General features: G+C 21.4%; 1 protein-coding gene across 1 annotated transcript; it reads left to right on the forward strand.

The window, feature by feature from the left end:
- On the forward strand, positions 1-15790 carry LOC135143904 (uncharacterized). Its single transcript, XM_064075813.1, has 24 exons — positions 1-56; positions 328-436; positions 489-568; positions 871-1026; positions 1081-1137; positions 1196-1264; positions 1316-1368; positions 1538-1712; positions 1770-1864; positions 1918-2043; positions 2874-2937; positions 3095-3333; positions 3441-3539; positions 3594-3633; positions 3692-3779; positions 3836-3905; positions 5058-5165; positions 5219-5328; positions 5387-5461; positions 5519-5619; positions 12225-12337; positions 12611-12703; positions 15485-15574; positions 15741-15790. The coding sequence occupies exons 13-24, from the start codon at positions 3518-3520 to the stop codon at positions 15788-15790; spliced, it is 960 nt and encodes a 319-aa protein (XP_063931883.1). The 5' UTR covers positions 1-56; positions 328-436; positions 489-568; positions 871-1026; positions 1081-1137; positions 1196-1264; positions 1316-1368; positions 1538-1712; positions 1770-1864; positions 1918-2043; positions 2874-2937; positions 3095-3333; positions 3441-3517.
- The last annotated feature ends 1715 nt before the right edge of the window (positions 15791-17505 follow it).

Below are 17505 nucleotides of genomic sequence, written 5' to 3' on the forward strand. Positions count from 1 at the left end.
AACATTTGAATAACTATTTCTCTCTAGTTAATCTGAACTATTAAATAGCTTGGCATGTACTATTCTTTGAACAATTATTTTTATTTAGTTATTATTTATGTAATACAATCTCCATCACCTTCACCAACTCTGTTACTATTATTATAAACAGTATTACTGTAAAATTGGTCTTATTATAGCTAGTGCTATAATAAGTTAAAATTTTTTTTTGTAATTGCTATTACTACTATAATTCAGCTATTATACATATGTCCTCGATCATCAAATTGCTTACTGCTGCACTACTTTTATAATAAATCGTTTTATTTTTAAAAATTTTATGTCTAGGCGTAAATCCTAGCGTCAACATTGGGGCCACTATTTCTTTAGAACTTCTAGGTTTGCTCATAGGCTTAACTTTCATTGCCATTTTTTAAGCTTCAATTTTCTTGTCCAGGTATGTCTTTTTTTTCTTCTTCTTTAAAAGCCACTAAATTTTGTGTTTTAAGTGAAAGTGGTGCTTTAGCTTCTTCTTCTGAACAGTTCAACTCTTGTAAATCCATGTCTGCCGCGAAAACACAATTATCCGGTGTGGCAGCTAATTCAATTCTTCTCCTGAACTCCAACTTCGCGTCGTTCTTACATTTTTACAAAAGAACCTAAAATATTATATAATAAAAGGAAGGTAGGAGTAGAACCCTTTATTAGATTACTTGCGCTACACCCGAAAGATTTTTTTAATCTCAAGTGAATATTTAATTTAATGGTTTTTAGACGCTGCTTGCGCGAATATTAATATGTTTATATTTAATGTTAATGGTTTTTTAAATAGTATGTACAACCATTCTTTAAATCTAAATTTTATTAAAACGTTTATTTATGAACCATTAGAGCCAATTAAGTTAAAGCGCACATAGCTAACAATTGAAAACTGCAAACTCTACCTGAAAAGGCCCTTAAACAGCTTAAGAAGTTGAAAAAAATTAAAACCTTAAAACTTTGAGTGAAGCTACTTTGGACAACTCAAAAGATTACTATAATTATTAAGTAGAATTTTTTCCTTCACGTTAAAAATTGTACACTTTTCACTTTTCTCACAAGTGTTCGTTACTTTAATACGTACATTGAAGGTTAAAATGCTATTGAATCAAAGTTTCGGTTTGTATATTTTGTGCATATACTTCTAATTTGTAAAAGTGTTACTAATTATTATTAGGAGAATACTTATATGACCAGCTCTTCTTGGTTAAGAACGATTTCTTGTTAGATTTAATTGAGCGCATTAGTACTAACTGTTATAAAAAACGATATTTATAAATTAATCTTTTTTTTTGAGGTACGGCTTACATTTATCGCCTTCATCTTTTATTTTCCCAAAGTTTGGCGGAAGTAATTCATTTTTGGGATCATTGTCGTTTCGATTATCAACTTTTTCAGGAAAAATTATTATTTTGCCCATTATTACGTTATAATATATTTTCAAAGCAATGGGTTATTAATATATAAATATTATTGTTTTTAGTTTTATTCCAGTTAAAGCTTTGCCTTTATATTTTAGAAAAAGTTAAAGCCTGACAATCAATTACTTTGCAAAGGAAATGTGCATTCCATTTATATTCTAAAATATGTTATAAATTCTTGCGGAAAAATTTTAAAAGAGAATGAAGTTAATAAAAGGAGCACGGACTTAAAGACGGCTAACATTTACTACCAAACTTATAAGGACTTTAGCGGTAATTTAAGTAATAATAAGTTATCTTCTGCTACTCAAGAAAAACATAAAATCCAAGATGAATCTAATTATGAAGTTAAGGATTTCATTAACTATAACATGATTAAACTAGAAAAGTTGCTCGTTGGATTAAAAGAGAAACCTATTAAAAAAGTTATTACTGCTATCAACGTGACTATTCTCTTTATGGCTATATTTTTTAATAGATCGGACAATTCATTTTTCTTTTTACGGTCATCATTAAGTGTTCTTTTAATATATACTGTTCATTTTTTTGGAATGACTATACATCTTTTGAGCAACTAAACAAACATATTCGTGATCTGCACAAGGTGAGTATGTTTTATAGCATAAAAAAATATTCCAAAATATTTAAGTTAAAAAATTTAACAAAAAATAGTTTGTTTTTAAATTTAAATGAGATTATAATAAACTTTTTGTTTAAAAGAAATACTATAAAAGTTCTTTTGTATATCTAGTGAAAGCTGCTTATCTATAACATACTTTTTTACTCATAAGCTACTATAGCTTTTAATAGTTTGAAAGAAAAGTGTGGGTTAAAACTATTTTACAATAAAAATACTATTTAAGTTTTGTTTTTAAAATTGTTTTGGAATTTTTTTTGTTGATAGGAGTACTATAAAATTATAATTTTATATAAAAGTTAAGCCGCTTACCTAGCAAGAGGTTGAAATTAATAATAAACTTAAAATAAATTTGAAAGTATAGAAGTAAAACGTTTAATAATAAAGTAAAATTTGAAAGCAAAATTTTATTGGTCTTTTATAATAAGGTATAACTTATCGTATTTTTTAGAGAAATTTTTTTTTATAAAAATATATTAAAAAAAATTTTTTAAATTTCTTTTATAATAAAAGTCTTATTTATTTAGTAACTTATAAGTTATAATAGATTATTATAGATTTTAAAAGTAAAGTTATTGTTAAAAAATTTGAATTTTTTTTATAATAATAAATTTAAAGTTTTGTTTTAGAAAGCAAGTGAAATTTTTTACTTAAAAATAACTTTTTTTTAATAAATTTACTATAAAAGTTATTTTTTGTATAAAAGTAAGGCTGTTTTTCTTGCATAAGATGTTTTTATTATACTTTTAAGAGTTTATTATTATAAACGTTTAAAGTATTATATCTTATAAGTATAGCAGTTTGTGAAAACTTGCGTTTCAGATCCCGAGTCAACCGCTTCTGAACAAACAGAAAAATTAAGTTAATAATCTTTTTCATTAATTTAAGTTAAAAGTAATAAAGTGTGTAATTTTAATACTAGGTCAACTTTAAATTGATGTTTTTACTAGTTTTAAAAGAGATGTATATAATAAGCCTTTGTAATTTATAGATTTAATTTTTTCAAATTTTTTTCTAGGATTCTATGATTTAAAGCATGAAGTAATTCAATAGCTTGTACATATATTTCCATCTTTTTTTAATATTTATGTTACCCCTAAATTACTTTTTAAATTTTAAATTATTAAAAATTGGTATGCTCTCCACCAATTAAACTTTGGAGAAGAGCTGTCGCGCTTGTTCGCGAGAAATCACTTACAAAGGAATTGACGGCTAAACGCGAGTTTGCGACGCTTATTGAAAAGCTGAGAGCGTTAGGTTTCTTATTATTATTATTATTACCACAGTATTATTTATCAGTATTATTTATTATTTATTATTAATAATAATTACAGCAATTATAGTCATTACTATTATTATTATAGGCTACGTAGGGGCAAGTACATGTGACTTGGCTAACTATGACACGTGCGATCTGCCCGACCAGCCCCGAATAATATTTATGGGAGGCGGTATGGCTAGCGGTAAGGAGCTAATCAACGGTTTACTTTCAACCACGTTTTTTATTCAAACTTCAGGCAAAAGTTCAATTGCTGGTAAAGTAACGGAAACGGATTGGTAAGTTTTTCCTTCAATAAATGCTGTAGACGCGTGAACTCACTTGACTTTGGTTTAGGTGGGAAAAGCATAATAACTGTGTTGTTTTTATTAACGCCGATCGAATAAAAGCTGTTGATCCTGTTTTTCAAGCTTTGAAGGAAGAAGTTTGTTTAATTTTTTAATAAAAAAATAATAGTAAAAATCTATAAACCAATGAAAGGTTAGCGAATATGCCAGTGAACTTGTGCATTCCTATTCCGTTAAAGCTTCTGAGGAGCTTTTTTTAACAGGTTGAGAAAACAAAGATGACTTAGAAACACTTTTATAAATCAATATATAAATCATAATTAAATAAAGAAAAAATGTTTATTATAATTTAAATATTTTTTTAACGAATTAACATACTTCTGGGGAAGTTTTTAACTTTAAAAAGGTTCAGAATGTATATAGTTATATATATATATAAGTTTTCTTGCTTTTTTAATCGCGCTTCTCCGCGTATAAATATATTTATAATTATATAATTTTATAAAAAATTAGTAGTACTATTTTTTTTTTTGTTAGTGGGCTTCGGCGTGTACCCTCCATTATCTTATAGACTTTGTGGGTTTTATAAAAGTTATTGGTAATAGAATGTTTTCTTAGAGAATGTTTATAGCTACGTAATTTTTTTATATATAATGTAAATAATGTTATTTATTTAATATATAAACAATTTACAAGTCTAAAAAAATGTTATTTGCTAATAATACTAAAGTCGGAAAAATTCTATAGTTTACTATCAATTAATTTTTAAAAAGTTTTATTTTCCTCAATTTATTTAACGTTTTTTATAAAATTTCTTAATTTTCATTATTCCATAATTTCAAATCTAAAAATTCCAAATTCCTCTAATTTTATTTATAACAATAAAACTTAATGTAAACGTATTAAGAAAGCATGAATATACCTAAATATTTTAAATTTAATTTTCACATGCTTTATATGCTTGATGATTGGAGCCTTATCTATGTATTTTAACCATTACTCTTAGAGTTTATGTATAATAATTACGTTATCACTTTTTATTTGCATGACTGTAGCATATGTGACTTGTACCAAACACGTGCTTTCTGCCAATAAACCAATCGAAAATATGTTTTATTTTTCTGCTCCAATGATTGACGTTATTATTTTTACAAAGAAAATTTAAATAAAAAGGCTCGCTGAAATCGCGTTATATAATTGAACTTTTTCTTATAAACGTTTAACAATTGATGCGTTATTTTTACAAAAAAAGAAGCGGTTGGCGGTTATAAAATTAATTAGCTTACAACGAGGCGTCCATTCTAAAAGCATTTTACATTATCTTTTGTAATATTTTTAAACGTTTAAACAATTGGTACAGAATTATTTATCGAAGGAGGAATTATTAGTGTTTGTTATAATAAAATTTTTTCCAGCTTTAAAAAAAAGACGCCATATTATATTCGACGGGACGCTTTCGTGGGCTCCTTACGTCTCGCAAACAATCGAAATGCTCAGAGATAACAAGCATATATATAAAAGAGGTGTATTTTATTATTAAAATATTAATATTATTATTATTATATACCAATATTAGGTCCAGGGTACTTATTGAACAGCAACAAAAATGGCACTAACTTTTTAAAAGAAAAATATTGGGATATTGAAAGTGCTTGCGAAAAACCTTTAAGGCCATATTGTATCGATGTATTGCTGATTATTATTATTCATTATTATTATTATTATTACTATTATTATATTTTAGCTTATTGGGGTGACCAGCAGCGTTTCTATAGCGCTCACCCGCGGATTGGTCCGGAGATTCGTTACTGGACGTGGGGTACCCTTTTACATTTTTGGTAGCTTAATATATTTTGGGTTCTAGCTTGTTTCTTAGGTGCCTATAGAGGACCAGGTGACTTCGCATCGGCTTTTTAGTGAAGCTTTCCCTCGTTATTTTCACCTTTTTGATGTTATCTCCTTATATGATAATAACAGGCACCTTTATTTATTTATTTTTATTTTTTATTGTTTTATTTACGGTAAATAAACATAGTAACTTTTTATGTTTATTTGTAATAAACAGATTTTTATTATGATTTTTAATTTATTTTTTAGTATTTATTGATTTGTTTATAATAAATAATAAAATAATTATTTTATAGTTTATAACTTTTTGATTTATTTTTATTATTATTTATTATTTTATAGACTTATTTTAAATAAATAATTTTTTATCTTATTAAAATCTAATAATTTTTATTTTTGTACTAATTTATGTACTTTAAATAAATTTTTATTATTTACTATATTTTATTTGTTTAATTTGTAATAAAAAGTTTTTATATTATTTATTCACTTTATTTTTTAATATTAATCGGTTTTTTTCTTATTAATTAACAGATAAATTATTTTTATTAATATATAATAAATTATATTTTATTTTATTTTTTATTATTGTTTATTATTTTATTGGTTTATATATAATGAAAAATATTTTATTTTTTTTTAAATAATTTTTATATCATAAATGACTTTTATTATACGTTTATATTTCTATTATTTTATTGGTTTTCTTATAATTAATAACTTTTTACTTTATTGTTTTAGTTTAAAAATTTTTATTTTTATATTAATTTATATATAATAAATAACTTTTTGTTTTGTTTTTGTATTTTCTTATTTTTATTGGTTTCTTTTTAATATAAACTTTTTAATTTATTTTTTGATTATAATAATTTTATTTTTGTATTAATTTATTTATAATAAATTTTTTATCATATTTTTATATTATTTTTATGGTTTTACTTATAATAAATAACATTTTACTTTATTATTTCATTAATAATTTTTTTATATTATAATAAATAACTTTTTCTTTTCTTTTATTTATTATTATTTTTATAAATGTTCGTAGTTTTTATATTAATTTATATAATTTAAATAACTTTTTATTATAGATTTTTATTTTTATTATTTTTTTATAACGAATATTTATAGTTTTTATTTAATTTTTTTTGCTATTTAAAAAAATGCGTTTATATATATTTTATAATAAATGTTTGTAGGTTTTATATATTTATTATTGAATAAAAATAATTATCATTTTTTTATATATATAATCAATAGTTTTCATTTTACTTCTTTCTTTTATATTTTTTTATTTTTATTTATATTAAATAATATTTTTTAAAAGGAATATTTTATTATTTTAAAAAGTATTAAAATATTTATTGATAAATTTTTAATAACAGTTTTATTATTTTTTAATTATTTATAATTTTTTTAAGAATATTTTATTTTTTTTAGAGAAAATATAAACAGAATTTTTATATTGAAAATTATTTTCATAACAATTTTATTATTTAATTTTTAAAATATTAAAAATAAATTTTCTAAAAGTTTTTTTCATAACATTTTTATTATTTGTAATTATTAAACTTTTTGAAAGAAAATTTTATTGTTATATTAAAGATTATAAATAAAATTGCTTGTAAATTATTTTTATAACGATTTTATTATTTTTACATTATAAGTTTTTTTAATATTATATATTACATTTATGAAAATTTTATTATTTTATAATTATTGGTATTTCTCTTTTAGGAATATTATATCTTTATTATAAAAAATATAAAATTATTATTATTTGTAATATTATTTAAAAGAAATTTCAATATTATTTATAAAAAAAAATTAAAAAAAAAATATTTTATTATTTTTACTATTATATAAATTTTTAATTAATGATAATTTTTTTATTAAAACTTAAGTTTGAATAATTTGAATATTTTATAATATTTCAAATATTATATTTACTCGATAACTTAATATTCTAAAATTTTGTTTGGTACAATTCAACATTTTATTAATAATTTATTATTTTTATAAAATTTAAAAATAATTTTTTTTTCTCCTGAGTATTTCATTAATTAGAAATTTATATTCTGTAACAATTTTATTTTTATATTAATATATTTTGAAGTAAAATTAAATTAATTTTCAAATAACAAAATTTTTTTCTTTAAATATTTATAATAAAAAGTAATTTATTAAAACTTTTGATATTATAATTATTTATATATAAATTACTTGAAAAAACATTTTAATAAAGTTACTATAATTACATAATATTTATTTACTTGGGAATTTTATTATCAATACCATTTAATTCTTTTTATTATTTTTCAAAATATATATAAAAAAATTGTGTTTTTCAAAAATTTTATTATTAAAACTTTTCGATTTAGTTAATATTAAATTTTTTAATATTTTGTTATTATTATTATTGTAAATATTAGAAAAAATTATTTTTCTTGAGAATTTATATAGTAGAATTTTATTTTTATAACAATTTTAATATTTTTATTAGTAAATTTCTTTTTAAAGAACAATTTTTTAAAATTATAAAAGATTTATTTTTATAGACTTATTATTATTTATAGCTCTTTTAAAGAATATTATTTACTTTTTTATATTTTTTTTATATATAATCTTTTTTGAATATTTTTTATTAAAAATAAAAAACTTTTTGAATTATATTTTATAGTTTATTTTTTTAACTATTAAGTGAAATTTAAATGATATTTAGAGAAAACTTGAAAACATTTATATTATATTTTTATTTTACGCTAAAAATGCTTAATAAAATTATAAAATATTTTCAAAAACTAAAAAATTTTTAATTAATTTATTAATTATTTTTTGAAATAATAAATAAAACTATAAAATATATAAAGGAAACTTAAAAACTTTTATATTATATAATCATTTTGTTATTCATATACTTAATAAAACAAAACTTTTATATTCTTATTATTATTATTGTATATATTTAATAACTTGGGTTGGAATTATTTAAAAGAAAAAAAACTTTTATATCCTTATTTTTTTGTTGTTTTATAATATATAATAAAAATTTGAATATTTATTAAGAAAAATAACATATAATAATTTTTACAAAATTATTTTAAAGGAAAACTAAAAAACTTTAATAATTTTTATTAATTATTTTTACTTTTTAATAAAATTATAAAATATTTTTTAAAGAAAATTATATCTTTATAATTTTAAATTATTATATTTACTTCTTATATATATTAAATAGTATTTTAAAAAAAAAATAAAATACTTTTATAATTTTAAATTTTCATTTTTATTATTCAATATTAAATGTTTTAAAGTGTATTTTTAGAAAACCAAAAAAATTTAATAATTTTTTATTTTTACTTCTAATATATAATAACTCTTAAAATTATAATATAGAAAATTAAAAAACTTGTATAATTTTAAATCATTATATTTTTTTATATATTGAAAAAAATATATAAACGTAATTGTAAAAAAAATGAAAAACTTCTGAAATATAGTTATATTTTTATTTTTTATATGCTTTATAAATTTTTAAACATTTTTGAAGAAAATTTAAAACTTTTTATATAATGATAAAATTTAGAATATCCTACAAAAAACTAAAAACTTTTCCGTTGTAATTTTAATTTTTTTTATTATATAAATTTTATAAAATTTTCAAAATATTTAAAACTTCTTAGTGATTATTATTTTTATTTATACCTATTCATAATATTTTATTAATATTTAAGAGAAATGATTTTGATTACTTTTAATAATATTTTAACAATTATTTTTGGAATTTAAAGTTTTTATATATTTTTCATATTTTCTATTTATGAAATTTATAGAATATATTATAATGTAATAAAAAAAACTTTTTTACTTTTTATTGAAATTTTAATATTTTAAATATTTTATAAAAAAATTTTTAAATGCTAAAAACTTTTATTATATTATTATTTTTGTTATGTTATCAATGAAAATCTTATAAAAAACTTTTGAACTTCTATATTTATTTTTATTTTTTAAAAAATATTTTATAAATTATTTTTTAGAAAACTGGAAAACTTTTTTTTTATTATAATTATTTTACTTAAATTATTGTTGAATTACTTTGATAAAACGTTTAAAATTTCTTTTTAACTTCTTTATAATTTTTCATTACTTTTTTATATTATTCTATAATATACTATAAATTATTTTTTTGTTTTTTTTTTAAATATTTACAAAAAAAATATTTCCACTTTTATTATTATTCTTATTTTTAATATATTATGAAATTTTTTAATAACAGAAAATTTTTATTTTTTTCTAACTATTTATAAAAACTATTAAACTTATATTATAATTTTTATTTTTTTAATTAATATTAAGAAAATTTGGTTTAAAAATTACAAACTTTATTATTTTTATATTTATTTAAATATTTATAAAATACTTTAATGTAAAACTTAAAAACTTTTTATTATTAATATTATTTTTATTATATCTAAAGAAAAAATATATATAATTTTAATAAACTTTTTATAATTATTTTTTTTTAATTTTTTAAGTAATATTTTATGAATATTTTTAAAATACTTTAAAAAAAAATTATATAAACTTTTGATATAATTAATTTTTTTAAATAAAGTACTGTGAAAAACTTTTTAATAAACTGAAAACTTTTTTATAATGATTTATATAAAATATTAAATAATTTTGACAATTTCTTTAAAAAAAACTAAATACGTTTTAAATTATAATTTTTTTGAATGACATTTTATGAAATAATTTTTAAAAAATTGAAAATTTTATATTCTTCTATTATCTTAAAATTTTTTTTTAAATATTTATAAAATACTTTTTTTTTATTTTTTAAAAAGTATTTGGAAAATTTAAAAAAGCTGAAAACTTTTATTTTTTATTAATTTTCTTTATATATTTATAAAATACTTATAAAAAACTTTTCTACTTTTTATATTATTATTTTTATTTTTTTTGTTTAATATCTTATAAAATTTTTTTAATAAAACTAAAAACTTTAATAATAACATTATTATTTTAAACATTTTACAAATTATTCTTTAAAAAACTGAAATTTTATTCTTAACAAATTTTTAAAAATATTAATAAAATATTAAAAAACTTCAACTTTTAATTATATTTTATGAAAATTTTTAAAAAAAATTACTTTTTTATTATAATAATAATTTTTTTTTTTAATATTAATATTAATTTTTTAAAAATTCTATTAAACTTTTTTATTAACTTCTTTTAATTTTTGTTAATATTTCGTAAAATATTTTTTAAAAAACTGAAGAATAATTTATTAAAACTTTTTGTGTAAATTTTTTTTTAAATCGTTTTATTATTTTTAAAAAAAATTTTAAAACCGAAAACTTTTATAGTTTTATTATTATTATAATTTACTATTTCTCAAAATACTTATTGAAAAAAAAAAAACTTTAAATTTTTATTATATTATTGATAAGTTTATTTTTTTATAGTATACTATAATTTACTTTTATCAAAACTCAAAACTTTACAGTATTTATAATTATTATATTATTTTTGTTACTTTTTTATGAAAAATCTCAACTTTTATTAAATTATTAATTTTTTTTTTATAATATCAAATAATTTACTTTTGTAAGAAACTGAAAACTTTCTAATATTAACTTTTTTAATATTTTTTAAAATACCGTTAAATCTTTATATATTAATTGTATTTAAATAATAAACTCTAAACTTTTTTTATAATTTATTTAATTATATTATGAACATTTATATAAGAAATATTAAAAGTTTCCAATTTTTGTTATAATTATATTTTCTAAAAAAAAATTGACTTTATATATTTTTTATATATATTTATATCATTATTTATATTTATTAGAAAACTTTAAACTTTACTTATATCGATTTTTTCAGATATATTTTATTAATATTTATAAAAAAAACTTTATAGTATTTATAGTTTTTATTTATTTTTTAGTAATATTTATATATTTCATGAATTTTTTATAATAATATTTTGATGTTATTTATATAAAAAACTTTTAAACTTTTTGAAAATTTTGGATATTTTTATGTTTTTTATTGATATTTATTATTAACATTTACAAAAACGTAAAACTTTAGTATCTATTATTATTGGTTTATAATTTTAAAAAAAATTAAAATTTTATAGTATTTTTAAATTATATTTTATGAAAATCTTTTAACTTTTGTTAAATTATTATTTTTTTTATTTTTTTATAAATATTATAAAGTTTTCTTTTATAAAAGCTTAAAGCTTTTTTTAATATATTTTTTATTAAAATTATTTTTTTTTCTAAAAAAAATATCAAAACTTTATAATATTATGTTTATTTATATTTTTAATTATATTATAGGATAAACTTTAAACTTTTATCATATTTTTTTAATATATTTTATGAATATTTATTAAAAAAAAGTAAAACTTTTTAATATTTATAATTTTTTTTTAATAGTTTTAATTTTTTATTGTCTATTAAATATTTTCTTAAAAAATTAAAACTTTTAAATATTTATTATTTTTATATTTTTTTAAAAAACTCCACACTTTATAAATTTCTTTTTTATGTTTAAATACATATTTAGTTATACTTTATTAAACTTTCATTACTATATATTATTATTTTCTTAAGTTTTGAATTTCTTATCTATCAAAGTTTTATATTATTATCACTACTACTATTATTATTATTATCATTCCTTATACTTTAACAACTTCTTTTCCTTAGAAGCGACCTCCTTTTAACCGACACTCCGGTTGGTCCCGAACTTATTTTTGAAAGGAAAAATAATGAAATAGTTTATATAAATATAAAAAAATACAAAAAGTTTTTGAAAATCAGTAAAACTTTATTATTATTATTGTTACTTTTTTCTGTTTGCTGTATAATATTTATAATAAGAATATTTTCTTATAATTGCTCTTAATTATATATAATAATATGATATTTATAATCTGTACTACAAAAATATTATATATTTAAAATTTTTAGTAGTTTTTGTAATGAAAATAATTTAATTACCAAAATTTATTATCTACATTTTTTTATTAAAGTTATACAAATGTTATTATTATAATTATTTTATTTACTTTACTATTATTACTATTCTACAGAAAATATTTGCACAAGGGACTTTACTGCTGCTGTTCCGGCGAATGAAGTAGAAGAATTGAAGAAACAAACTTTTTTACTTTCCAGCACAAGAAGTCTCTTTTTGAAACTTTTTAATAATAAAAATATCAATAAATAACTTTTTTTATATTTCTTTATTTATTATTATTTTATAAAAATTTTTAAAAAATATATAATTAAAAATTTAGTAAAAGTATTAAGTTTTTTGTATTAATAAAAGTTACTATATTATATATATAATAAAAATAATAATAATTTATATGCTTTATTTATTATAATATTAAAATTTTTTATTAAATATTTAATAAAGATTACTAATATTGAACATATTAAATGTTAATTACTATATATAATAATAATAATAGTAATGATGATAATAGTAATATATATGCTATAAAAGTTTTTATTATAAATATATTATTTAAATCAATAATATAAACAATAATATGTTTTTGTATTATTAAAAGTTAATTACTATAATATATATTAAAATAATATTAATAATTTATATGGCTTTATTTATTATAATAGTAAAAGTTTTTATTATAGTTATATAATAAAAATTGGTAATAATATTTATGTAATTATTATCTTCTTTATATAGAAAAAAGTTAACTCTTAAATAATATATATAATAATATTTTTATACACTTTATATATTACAATAATAATAAGTTATTGATATACATAAATAATAATAACTTGGTAATAGTAAATATTAAATAATTTTTCAAGCTTAAAAAAGTTTACTATAATATAATTATAGAATAATAAAAGTAACAACATTTATATGCTTTAGTTATAAAAAAAAGTTTATAATAATATTACTTAAAAAACTGGCAATATTATATTTCTAGTATTATATATATTTTTTTTTCTATACAAAAATTTTTTGGCGGTTTTTTAGCTATTTTTCACCATTTTTAAAACCTTCAAATTTCTTAGTGCCAGCCATGATTCATTTTTTGTAGGAGCTTTTCCCCAGAAAAATAATACATAAACTATAACATCCAACAGGCACCTTTTTTAGTTCTATTCTCGTTTAACAAAGAAAAATTTCCCAAACAATATATTGTAATAATTATTTTCTTCAAAATAGTTACACTCAATATAGTTAGATATATTATATACAATTATACAAAAAATATTATTTAATACCCTCCCATTTGCATAAGTAAAAGTTAAATAAAAAAAAATTTCGCAAAATAATCTGCAGACTCCACAAAGGGAAATAATGAAGAAATTTTCAAAAATTACGTAGGAAATAGTCAATTAAAAAGCTGAAAATTTTAATGATATAAAACGTTTTCGTTTAAGCTTAACAAGTTACTAACAATAATACATAAATATGAATACTATATAATAGTAAATGATAATATATAAATAAAATAGATGAATAATAGTTATCAAGATATATTTTTAGTATTATGGAAAATACATATATATATTAGAAGAAATAATAATTATAATACATAATCGAGAAAACCAATAACTAAAATTAAAAAAAAATTTTTTTTTCTTTGGTAAAACAATTTCTTCATAGCTAAAAATAATTAGAAGAAAAGTTGAAAATAAAACATTTAGGAAAATGTTTTAAAAGTTATACAAAGCGGTTAATAAAGTAGCAGAATATAAAAAAATTGTGTCCGTTTTATAAAAAAATTTGGTTAAATAAATTTAAGTGACCCAAATAAAAACCTTAGAAGCAAATTATACAAATATTTTCATATTTATTTTTTCCGTACAAGTAGTTCTTAAAGACCAATTAGTATAATGAGATAAATCAATAAAATGCCTGTATAAAAAAAAAGGTTTAAAAAAAAAGTAAGCCGGCGTACTTCTGATTAATAGTAAAAATCATTAATGAAATAATTTTTTTAGTTATTTCTGTTAGTTAAAAATATGGTAATAAAATTTTTTGGATATCACGCGTGTAAAGTATTGTTTGAGGCAAAGCTCTCTCCGGTGCAGTGCAAGTCAAGTAATAAAAGTTCTTAATTTTGCTTACTTCCTATTTACTTGTTAAATAGGGGGCACTATGTTTTAGTTTTACCAAAAACGATGCAAAAGAACACCCAGAAATAACATTTCTAAGATTTAGAAAATAAAAATGAAGACTATGCCAGATTACCGTGACAAATAAAATTATTGACGTATTCACCCCCACGCGTGGTATACAAGAATATGATATTGGAATATCTTTACTGAAGGTGGGAAAGGTTTCACTCACTTACTTTTAGGGCTTAATCAAAAAAAACCGGTTCAGTCTGCAGAGGAAACTTTTTATAATGCTTATAAAATTATTTTTAACAAATTTTTTAGTAAAAAAAATGAAAATATACATAGAGTCAAAAAACAAAGAACAAATAAAATAAAAAAAAAAAGGAACAAAAGGTGAAAAAAAAAAGGTTTCCATTTTTATTAAGGGCTTTATTAAATTAGTATACGTACAAATATCAAAAAAAAAAAGTTAGGTTTTTTATAAACTGTAAGTTTTAATTCTTTGAGTAGCTCTTAACGTTTGCGAAGTATTGGTGCAAGTTATTAAATAGTACCATTTTATCATAATTTGACACCATTACATATATTTATAATCCAAACACGAAGATAGTTAAAAGTTTTGAAAGTGTGCAATTAAAGGAGGTATTGGAATCAAGTTAAAACAGCCGATAGCAGCTAAGACCACATGAGCATCACAAATTAAATGATAATATTATTTGTAAATGTATACGAGCCCCTCTCAAGGGTAAGGAATAACCCCTTTTTGGGAGACGAAAGGAGTTACTAAGGACATATAACAGAACTTTACGGAGAGGGCTCAATTCTCCGAGATACTCGATATAACCTTTTCACAGCTCTTAACTTACTCAGGACGCTCAACTCACTTGACGTCGCGATTGCTGAATTCAAGGGCGCTTTGACGTACAACACCGCCACGAGAACAAGTAAAGTTGACTTCCGCCCTAACCGCTTGCCTGATAAATTGAAGGCCTTTATCTGCGAGTGGTGACGCCTCATTTGAGTGGTCACGATGTCACAACGCCCCGTTGATAAATTAGCGCTTAGTAGACCGCATAAGAGCTGTTGGCACACCATAACCGATTGTGGCAGGCAAGGTTAATATATCGGATGATAACGGTAACGGCCGCGTCTCCTCCTGAAAGTTTAACTGGAAACACAAAAACCGAGCTCTTTTACCATTACCTACTATGCCAGACGGTAATTTTGCGGCGGAAAATGATGGCAAATCACCTCGCTACCCAGTGTGTGCCACCTACTTATTTAGTTGCTGATAAAGTGCTTTGTGAATTAAACTTCCTTGCTGATTGCCGAGGAGCAGCTTGTGCCGAACACCATAGTTAAAATCGTAAAGATAATTAACGCTCTACCGAGAGGACAAGAACCTGGCTCCGACAGTATCACCAACGCGAGGTTGAAGCAATTACACAATGATGGCGGTAGAACGCCTTTGCTGCCTCATCAACTCTACGATGGCTCTGGTCGCCTTCACATTGCGCTGGAAAACGGTAACTGTTGAGATACTCCCATAGACACCACGACCAGCATCTACGCCAAGCAAGTACAGGCCTATCCACCTCTTGTCAGCCGTTCGCAAAGTAGCTGAGGCTGCATAGCGCCGCTAGAAAGCAGTTGCTGCTGCAAGCCACGCCTTGCCAGATTTCCACTTTGGATTTCTACTAAAATCCACCACGACCCAACAACCTCACTCAACAAATTGGATCACCCGGAGGCAATGGGTACCGTCTTTTTTGATGTCGAAGGAGCATTTGACTTAGTTTGGCACAAGGGTTGCTTCGCAACTTGCGCACCATAGCCCTTCTTGCTATTCTTTTTTAACGTCATCAAATCTTACCTTAAGGACCGAGTCTTTAATATAGTGTGGGCGATACGCGCACACCTCTAAGACCACTAACAGCCGGAGTTCCACAAGGATCTCTTTTATCACCTCTACTTTTTGCACTTTCTGTGCGCAACACGCGAATTACCTTACATGCGGATGACAGCGATGTACTCCTCGTCAAAGTCACCTGCGCTATTGTGCGAGCGTCTGCAGTACCACAAAGAAGCGCACTACACCAATACCACCGCTAACCTTTGAAAATAAGATAATTCTTTAGTGTCCTCAAGGGAAATACCTAGGAACATTATTGACAATAAGCTCTTGTGACGGCGCACGTAAAATATATCTCGGCGAAGGTCAAGGCGTTGATTCAATCTCTCGCTGCACTACAAACGACGCTTTTATCTTTGTGCACCGGACCGATCCTGATATACGCTTCTTCTGCTTGGGCCCACAACTCACCGGCCATAGTCTCTTCGCTTTAAATGAAACAAAAAAAGCTGCTATGACGGGCGCGCCGTGGTTTATTTGGAACGAGTGCCATACATAACGTCCTCTAGATTGAACCTCTGAGTAACGTTTTTCGACCCAATGCTATCGCCAGCTACGATGGCTCATTCAGCATACCAATCGATTACCGACAGATGAAGTCAACTCGCACGGTATCCCCGTCTGCGCAATGGGCTGTAAATATATAATATGGGTTAGGGGTAAAAATATTTTTAAAGTATATACATAAATGTGAGGTTGCGTTAACGCAAGCTTGGCTAATGTGTATGCACGCTATCACCCTGTTGTGAACTCGGAACAGCCTTTTTGCTTTAATCCTCAGTGTGCGCGTGTGGGTGTTCCATTTTTAAAAAGCACCTTGTTTTATACCTTTTACTGATCAGTAAAGGTTTAATTTTTAACAAGAGTAGGGCAAACACAAAGAACGGTACAATAATTCGTTGTATATTTTTTTGCTTTCTCTCTTTTACTGAACTGAGCTGGTCCGTCCTTAATTGTATTCGA

This window comes from Zophobas morio, unplaced genomic scaffold (assembly GCF_036711695.1).
Source record: "Zophobas morio isolate AGI-343-1 ecotype UQ-CSIRO unplaced genomic scaffold, CSIRO_AGI_Zmor_V1 ptg000077l, whole genome shotgun sequence".
NCBI lineage: Eukaryota > Metazoa > Arthropoda > Insecta > Coleoptera > Tenebrionidae > Zophobas > Zophobas morio.